Source organism: Gopherus flavomarginatus, chromosome 24 (genome assembly GCF_025201925.1).
Source record: "Gopherus flavomarginatus isolate rGopFla2 chromosome 24, rGopFla2.mat.asm, whole genome shotgun sequence".
NCBI classification, from domain to species: domain Eukaryota; kingdom Metazoa; phylum Chordata; order Testudines; family Testudinidae; genus Gopherus; species Gopherus flavomarginatus.
Window position 1 is genome coordinate 8,826,585 of NC_066640.1, and position 9,440 is coordinate 8,836,024.

Consider the following 9,440-nt stretch of genomic DNA (forward strand, 5'->3'; position numbering starts at 1 on the left):
ATTCCGAGGAATGTCTCCAGGCGCAGCAGCTCCGGCCTTCAGGAGCTTGCTAATGCTAACCCTGTAGATTTACAGCAGTGAGCTTCTCTGCCCCTCTGATACACAGTTCCTTTTCTGCTGCTGGTTCGTGGCACTCATAAATTTCAGGTTTTTAAAATTGCAAAGCCCCAGCCTCCTGTGTTTTAATTTGGCTTATTCTGAACAATGGCAGCTAATTTAATTGTGCAAAGCAGCTGGGGATACAGGGGAAAAGCATGGCTACAGGTGCATGAATATAAGAAAGCCCAGCGGCATGCTGTGTACAGCAGCTCTTCACCTCTGTGGCTCGCAGTTGTAAAAGTTTGCAAGCAGAGGTTTAATCTCTATTACTTTACCATCCTGTGCCCGTCAATCTGTGCTGACGAGAAGCCCAGGCCTGGAACAGCCTATCAATAGCCAGCTGGCACATTGGCAGATGTGCAGAGAGAACCGAAGCGGAACCTGTCTGATTGATGAGACAGCAAAGGGCTGGAACGCTGACAGAAAAATGCTTTACTGCTCTATTCTCAGCACCATTTATGAGATTATGTGGAACATCTCTGTGGGGAAAAGTTCTCTGGACCCAGCAAGAGTCCTCAATCATGAGTCACTGGTACGACAGTGCATGACGTAACATACCTCAGAACTCACCAGGAACGTGTCTATATAGCAACTATACAAGGAGGGTCCCTCAGAGATGGGCCTTGCCTGGAACTTCCCTTTTTCCCCCACTCGACCTTCCCCTTTCTGTCTTTACGAGAGCGACGAGTTCTCAGCATCTCCGGAAATCAGGTAGGCTTCCAAAAACTTCAGTAGAGGAGCAACAGACTTCCAAAGAACACGTGGACTCTACAGAACGTAGGTTAACCAGTCCCTAACTACTGTCCAACACACAAGTGACCCAGCAACAGCTACTGGGAGAATGGGACAAACCCATAGATCGAGCGTTGTCTTTGCACCATGGCTGGGGACTACAACACATGATATGTCTGATATAGCTTCTTGCAGGAGGATGGATTCAATGTTGCAATAGACCCTTTGCATCCCTAACTTCTAGGTTCCTCTGGCATAGACCATGGGTTAGGTCCCTGAAGTGGCCTTTGTCCTATGACATGTCAGTCTCCCAACCAAGGAGACCTAGTAGGAGGATTTGCAGGTGTCTGCTGCTTGGATGTCAAACTGAAGAGCAAAGGCTATTCCATACTCCGGGCTCCCAATCGTAGAGATGGTAAGAAGCTGGAACAGCAAGAGTGACCAATCTAAGCAAACTTGGAGACAAGATGCTTTATTTTATTTTTTTATATACATATGAAGGGAATTCTGGATTCCTTCACAGTTATTAGACTAAATAAGAAAATCACTTCAGTATATATGAAAATAGTCCCAGAACTCTGTTGAATAATGGATGCCTCATTGGATGGATTTCTGTGTGGTATCAGAATAAACAAGGCCCATGTGGACCCCACAACTCTGCTTTTCTTATGCCAAGGTGCCAAATTCTGATCTGGGCAACAGGGCAGTGTTTCCTCCTCAGCTCACCAAATGCTGTTCATTGGTGTTCACCCACCAGATAGGACAGTGAAGAGGTTTGGCCGGTTCCGTACCCGCTCCTACTACCCGTTCAGTGTGTTCTTCCTGTCACGTTTCTGGGCAGAAACCCTATTCCCTCTCCAGAGACTAGAGAGTTAACTACTTTCCTTTAGCAAACCTTGTTAAAATCCTGCTCCTTATCTTTCTGCATTGCTCTGCTTAGCAAGGAAGATAAGGGACACAGCTAGAGGAGAGCTTTACCCTATTCAGCTGATCACTGAAGCATAAAGCAGGCAACAGAATGGCTGGCTACAGATCAAGAATCTCAGAGGAAGTCTCCAGCTGCAAAGTCTTCTAGCATCTCAGGCACATGGTTACTCTGACACAAGACAGAGGGTATCTGTCTTAACACCTCCAAGTCCAGTTCAGAGCGGACCCCAATATACTTCTGTGTGGGAAACAGGAAAGGACACCCTAGACAACCAGCAATTAAGAAAAAGTCCCCGTTATCCACCATGCTTCTCCAGCCGAGAGCCAAGCCCCTTCCCTCGGTCTCCGGATCACAACTCATCATGGGGCGTTTTCGCTACAATCAGTAGTTTAGACAGTTCGGAACGGAACTTGCCTTCTTTGTGAGCCACTAGAATGAGAGAAAACACAACAGGGAGTAAATGGACGAGGATGCATCAATGATTAGAACTGCCAGTTCCTCGCAAGAGATCGAGAGGGCAAATAAAAAACTAAACTGCACTGATCACCTTCTACATGTGGAGTGTATTTGCAGCGTTTCTTAAATGCAGCCACCGTGGTGGGGCAGAGGGGTGGCAAGCTCTGGTCACAGGGCTTTGGGCTCCCCCCACCCACCCCCACTGCCCCTGACCCCCGCTGCCTCTACCCCTCCAACCAGGGCTTAATTTTTCCCCAGGTTCGACAGGGCTGAGTAAGTCCGCTGTGAAAAGCGATACTTGTATGCTTGTTAATATCACTTTTCACAACAGACTTACTAGCTAGCAATAAATAAATTACCACGATTTGGATGTATCTACATGCATACTTATTTGTTTTCCCTAAAGCTAATTAAGTGTTTTAGGAAAAAGCGTGAACGTGGCCACCAGGAAGGGTTGGTGGCAACACTCTGAGGCCACCAAAAAATTTGTCCTGAGAACCACCCCCCCCCCCGCCTTAGAGGCTTATTAATAAAGTCATTGTTCCCCCCCCCCCCCCCCCCGCACATACATAGTGTGGTAACACTGATGGGCTCCGGAAAGGGTTCAGGGCCCCATTGTGTTAAGTGCTGTACAACCAAGCACCAAAAAGACAGTTCCTACCCCAACGAGCTCACAATCCTCTGTTACCATTAATATACCACCTGTGATTCAGACTCATCCAGGGCACAGGTGCCTTTCCATCAGTCCCCTATTAGACTGCCAAGCTCCAGCCATGGATCAAAATATACCACAACCATCCACCTGGGCGTATGTATGTAGTTTTTCCATACTTCTGTTGCCCATTTCCCCGGGATATACAGAGATCTCTCTCATGTTAGATAAGTGACCTCATCTCCCTCACGAGTCACCCTCTGCTCTTTAGGTAGCTACATACCTGTGGTTTCGGTGATTTCAAATTCCTCCGCCTTTAAGGGGATGTCGCTCTGTCCACCCGTTGCAGCTTGGGACTGAAATGGGAAAGAAGAATTTTTACCGTGTGAGCTAATCCAGAGAGCTTCCATGTTAAACAAAATAATCATCTGGCTCCACTGCCAAAGATCACTTTGGCTCCTGTAGCTTGTAATGACTAGGGTCAAGGGATTGAATCAGCAAAGGAAATTTAGAGGTCAGTCTCTGGGAATTTGTCCTAGTTCCTATAAACTTTATTTCCCTGGGGAGGTGCTGGTAAGGCTCATCATCTGAGACGTTTAGAATTGGAGAGGGCAAAGCATCGAGGAATGGACTGGACCATGGGGCTCAAAGAGGTTCCATGGGGTTATAAGCACCCTTCCTTTCTTAATGGCTACATAAAACAGGGGAGGAAGGGAAACTTTTGTTTCTGTTGGAACGTGGGGTTCCAGTATAGAAAAAGCTGTGAACCACAGAACTAAAAAGTCTTTTCTCTCTAATTTCTATGGTTCTTTAGAATCTTTTGTATCTTTTAATGGGTCCAACAGAGGCATTACTCACTGCACGATGAATGATTGGATAGATTGGGCCACAACTCCCCTCCCCATCCATCCCATAGCAGCATTGTTTCAGAACTACTAGCAACTGGTGTCCATAAAGCCAGCAACCAGTCCAAAACTGTCAGGGAGCAGGTACTATATGCTGCAGGAGGGTCCCATTTTAGCCATGTTTCTTGCCAGAACCACGCTTTAATTCAGTGCACAAGAGAGCAATGGTTTCATTGTACACATTTTATAGTACAGCTGTCTGATCATTCTGGTGTAAAGCGCGTCTCCCATATGCCCATTCAAAGTAAGCAGCTGGGACTTACATAAGCCATGCCATACTCTATCTTTGCTCCTTTCACTTCAGCTTTAAACTGGGTAAAGAAGAGATAAGACTTTCCTTGGGGCCTGAAAAGGAAGAGCAAAATCTTTGACTTTGAAAGAGGAAAAACATTATCCAGAAGGCACAGAACAGGAGTGTGCAGCCGGCCTGGTGATTAGAACATCACTGCCACTCAGGGAAATCGGGACTTGAATTTTGTCCTGTGGCTTTCCCAGCTAGCAGGGGTGGAAGAATTACAGACATCGTGCTCAGCTGAGGGAGGTGACGTGTCTCTCTCTTACTGGCCAACGGGTGGGAAGAAATGCTCTGAAAGGAAGCAGGTCTCTGCTGGGGGCTGGACGTCCCTGTTGTGAATGAGCCCAGCACAAGAAAGGACAGAGGTGCAGCAAGAGCATGTGCAGCGATCACAGGGTGTCCTGTGCCTTCAGGAACGTACCTCACCTTTCTCCTGTACTTCCACCTAGTGAGGAAAGGCTGAGAGACAGCAGGGTTTACAAACTGCTGCCAGAAGCCTGAAGATTCCTTTGGTGGCAAAAGCCCCCTAATAATATGCACATAGGTCTAGCAATGAATCCAGCTAGGCTAATCTGCGACCAGGGACCCCAAGTTAGGGGAAAGGGAAATACCACCTAGCATGAAAATGTGTGATGGTTTATCTACACCGTGAATCCTGGCTGCCAGCTAAGTCTGAGGGCTTGTCTAAACTCGAACGCTTCAGTGTAGACCCTACCTATGCCGATGGGAGGGGTTCTCCTACTGGCTTATGTAATCCGCCCCTCCCAGAGGTGGTACCTAGGTCAACAAAATAATTATTCTGTCGGCCTAGGGCTGTCTGCACTGGGGGTTAGGTCAGCATAGCTAAGTCACGATGGGGTGTAGATTTTTCACACCCCTGAGCGCTGTAGCTGGGTCGACCTAGCTTTTTAGTGGAGACCAGGCCTCAGCATAGAAGATCCCAGCTGCAGCATGAGGAGGGACACGTCACCGAACGAAGAAAAGGGGCAGCAATACTGAGAGCGGAGGGGTTTCAAGGGACCAGGTACAGTGAACAAGGCGTACTCTTAAATGACTCAACACACCTCCACACTGAACAGGAGAAGAGCTTGTTGTCTTCACTGACTCCAATGCTCATCTGCCATTGCTGTGGAGAGAAAAGGTCTGAACAGTAAATCTCGGTAGCATTTACAGTCATGCCCCAAGCAATGGTGCTAGCTACGCACATCACAAGCCTCCCCCGAAACAACTGACACTCCCAGGGAGGGATCTCACAAGAAAGACCAAGACCAGAAACTTAAAGTCACATTCTTCATATTGTGGCTTTATTGCATGAGGAGGGCAAGCTTGAGAAGGGCAGAACATAATTCTCAAACGGAGGGAAGTGCTTAATTTGTGCCAGGGCTTGCTTAAGCCCAGGAGCCTCTGGGCCTGGCAGTTCGTAGTCCCGGCGCCTCTCGGCCTGGCAGTTCGTAGCCCCAGCGCCTCTGGGCTTGCCGCATCAGTTATGAAAGTAAAAAAATTAAATAAGGGTGATTTGTTTCATTACAAATTTTGCATTGACAAAGGGTGATGTTAAAACCGCACATACACAATTAAACACCGTTTGCTACTTAATTACCCGTGGCTCTTTTTAATAGCTTCACTTCTAGTGGGTGGAACACAGGGGAACCCTTTCCTCTAGCTCCACTTGTCAGTACCAATGAAAGGGTGGAGCAGCAGCGGCCCTCTGCCCCACCCTAAAAAGCCATAACCCCATTCATGCTACAGGGGCTGACACTTCTCCAGAGGAAACTGCCACAAGAATCTGAAGTCATTTTGTTCTGTTTGTACAGCAATGGGGCTGTGATCCATGCCTGGGCCTCCTACGTACTATTGCAATACAAGTCTTCAAGCCTCTTTAAGAGCAGAAAGCCTGCTGGTTGTTTGCACAGAGATTTCCCCTGTACCAGTAAGGTTCCCCCCCCCACAAAAAAAGCAAAGCTAACTACAAAGCTATATAAGCTTTACAAGTATCCAGGACTTGCTAAACACAGCCTTATTGTATCATCCACTTCTCTTTTGCAGACACATAGTGTTTCCAACTCTCATGATATTTGTTTGAAAAGCCCCAGCTCCTTGAGTCAGAGGATTAGAAGAGACTCTTGGCCTTTTTCAAAAAAAAAAAAAAAGGCCAAATTTCTAGCCCTGGTGGTTGTGGAGAAAAGCTTGAATACACAAACTCTAAAGGCGCAACAATCAGAAGGCAGTGGAAAAGACTCAATATTTATTAATTTAAGTCAATAATTATTTTTGCAGGGGGGCTTCTCAAGATGTTTAAACCCTTTGGGTTGCTGTGATATAAACATCTCTGTTTGTAAGATCATTTCTATATCCAGAAAGAGGGATGCAATTGTTCTTTATTCTTACACTGCAAGAGCCAGGAATCTAAATACACTAATGTTCTCCAGAGACCCAGAAAAATGGTGAACAAAGTAATTAGCTACAATCATTCCACATACGGACCTCTTGAGAGGTTTCTTATTCTACTCCCTTGGAGCCTCTGCACCTGTGTTTCTTCAGTGAAGTGTTCAAATAACTCACCTCATTGGTCCCTCCCTGAGACGCGTATGTGAATGTGCAGGTGTAATCCCCCTTGAAAACAGTAGAGAAAAGTCAGTAGTCTTTCTAACACAGGATATGCTATGTTACTAGCTATTTGTTGAGCATAAGCAATTTACTTGGCATTGTAAAAAACATATGTAACCTGGAGAAGCTATGGGGAATTTAGGTTCTGATTTGCCAAAAGCCCTTAAATTTTCTCTCCAAGCATGAGAAAGTGGTGAAGTATTCACAATTCCCCCAGAACGTGGCTATAGTATCTTGTTTCTTCTATGCACAGGATCAAGTTTAGCTGGGTTAGTACCCAAGCAGGGGTCTTGCTGCAAGCTGCCTTGAGTAGGGTTGCCAACTTTCTAATCACACAAAACCAAACAAACCTGCCCCACCCCCCACTTGCTCCATCTCCACTCCCTCTGTTGCTCACTTTTCCACATCCTCACTCACTTTCACCAGGGTGGGGCGGGAGGTTGGGGTGTAGGAGGGGGTGAGGGCTCCAACCGGAGGTGTGGGCTCTACGGTGGGGCTGGAGATGAGGGGTTTGGGGTGCAGGAGGGGGTGAAGGTTCCAGCTGGGGGTGGGGACAGGGTTGAGGGGTTTGGGGTGCAGGAGCATGTGGGTTCCTGGCAGTATTTACAACGGCTCTGGGGAAGCAGTCACCAGGTTCCTGTGACCTCCAGGCACATGGGCAGCCACTCCAGACAGCTCTGCCTTTGTGCCTGCAGGCACCACCCACTGCTGCTCCCATTGGTCACGGTTCCCAGCCAGTGGAAGCTGCGGAGCCGGCCCTGGGGACGAGGGCAGCGTGCAGAGCCTTCCTGGGGACGCAGGGACCTGGTGCCCACTCCGGGGGCAGCGCGGAGCCCAGGCAGGTAGGAAGCCTGCCTTAGCCCTGGGCCTCCGCTTCGCTGCTAACCGGACTTTTCACGGGAGCCACCCGGGTCCCTTTTCGACCGGGCGTTCCAGTCGAAAACCAGACTCCTGGCAACCCTTAGCCTGGAGGCTGCACTTGATTGGTGGGGTCCTTCCCGCACACAGCATCCAGTTCAGCTTGGCCACGCTGCTGCAGTGGGGGCCAGTCTCTGCAGGGCTCAGACGGGACACATGTGGGCAGGGGTCATTGGGGGGTGGCAGGGGGGCTAGTCAGACACCGCAGCGCCCTCCCAGAGACAGGCGGGGGTGGGGGGGCCCACAGGACAGGCCTTTGGCGGGTGATGGGTGTGGGGGGGCTACCTCCTCCTACTGAAAGTGTTACGGGTCCCACCCCCAAAAACACAGGGGAGGGGCCCATGGAGCGACACCCCCCCCATAGCACCTCGGGGCGGGGCTACAGGCGCGATGCCCCGCCCCCCGGCTCAGGACTGCCCCGCCCAACCCCCTCAGCCGGCCCCCGCCGGGAGCCACTTGGCCGGAAGCGGCCCAGACCCGGCCACATTGAGACCCACCCCGTTTCCCAGCTCCACGTCATCATCCTTCCCGCCCTGGCTTTCCACCAATCAAAGTGGCGGGATGTTTGAGCGACGTGAGGCTCAGCCAATCAGGGCGTCGTGCCATACTCCTCCTCCCCTCCCCTCACCAGGCTCCGGGAGAAGGAATGGACCATCCCGCCGGGCCGCACGTCGAACTCGGCCGTGCTGGGCCCTTCCTCGGCCGTGGCGAACAGGAGGAGAAGGGGGACTAGCCCGGCCCAGAGCCGCCAAGCGCCTGCTCTGCTGGGCGCCGCCATCTTGGAAGAGAAGCCTCTCTACGGCGAGCCGCAGGGGTCAATTCAGAAGGAGGCCGAGCCGGATCACGTGAGGCGCATCCCCAGGCGGCCATCTTGGATGTGGGCAGAGGTACCAGGCTTGTAGATTAACCCTTTGGGGACATTCCCATTCTACTCCCTAGAGCCCTGAGGGCAGCAAGGGAGGAGACCAGGCCCCCACCTTGCCATGAGCTAGCGTGGTGTGGGGGATAGTGCATGCACAAGGGTGCTTCACTTGCACAAGGGTGATGGCCCAGTGCATGCACGAGGGTGCTTGCACAAGAGTGGTGGTGTTTGCACAATGGAGGCCCAGCTGACTGTTTGCAGCGTGGGGCAGGTGGGTGGCTTTGCACAGGGGCGTGTTGTTGTGGTTCTGTGGCAGCAACGGCTTCTTGTAACAGCATGTTGGAAGGAGCAGCACGGTGGGGATGCCGTCCGCTTAGCGGCACCGTGCAGGGCACATGGTGCAGCGTGGGGACAACCTTTGCCAGGCACGAGGCAGTGATGCTGGGGCAGCTTCTCTTAGCAGATGTTTGTGCCACTGTAGAGCTGTGGCACTGTTTGCGCAACAGGGACGGCGTTTTCCTTCTGCCACGGTGACGGCTGACTTGACGAGTGCTGCCGGGAGCGGGTTTGCAGAGCAATCGAACAGCGGCACTGGGCATTGACGAGGCGATCAATGGTGACCTTACTCTAGGAACGCTACCATAGGAATGGCTTGTGCAGAGCCGTTGCCATGGGGCCCTCCTGGAGCAGTAGTAACATGACAAGGGGCCTGCAGGGTAGTGAGGATTGAATGGGTGAGATAATATCTTCAGGACAAACAGACATCCAATGAAAGATGTTATCTCCCGCACCTTGTCTCGCTAATATCCTGAGACTAACAGGGCTACAATAACACTGGCTTGAATTTCAGAGTAGCAGCCGTGTTAGTCTGTATCACCAAAAAGAACAAGGAGTCCTTGTGGCACCTTAGAGACTAACACATTTATTTGAGCATAAGCTTTCGTGGGCTAAAACCCACTTCATCAGATTCGTGTGTGTGTGTGTGT

At 50.4% G+C, this 9,440-nt stretch overlaps 1 protein-coding gene across 2 annotated transcripts; it reads right to left on the minus strand.

Moving 5' to 3' along the window:
• Positions 1-1,287: 1,287 nt before the first annotated feature.
• MYDGF (myeloid derived growth factor) lies at positions 1,288-8,388 on the minus strand. Of its 2 annotated transcripts, none has more exons than XM_050934245.1 (6): positions 8,221-8,388; positions 6,630-6,680; positions 5,132-5,193; positions 4,036-4,117; positions 3,151-3,223; positions 1,288-2,188 (listed from the first exon to the last, which is right to left on the minus strand). In XM_050934245.1, exons 1-6 carry the CDS (start codon positions 8,368-8,370, stop codon positions 2,109-2,111), a joined length of 498 nt encoding a protein of 165 aa, XP_050790202.1. In that variant the 5' UTR covers positions 8,371-8,388; the 3' UTR covers positions 1,288-2,108. The 2 variants fall into 2 exon arrangements, with proteins under 2 accessions (XP_050790202.1, XP_050790201.1); XM_050934244.1 differs by lacking the exon at positions 8,221-8,388 and adding an exon at positions 7,092-7,829.
• Positions 8,389-9,440: the final 1,052 nt, after the last annotated feature.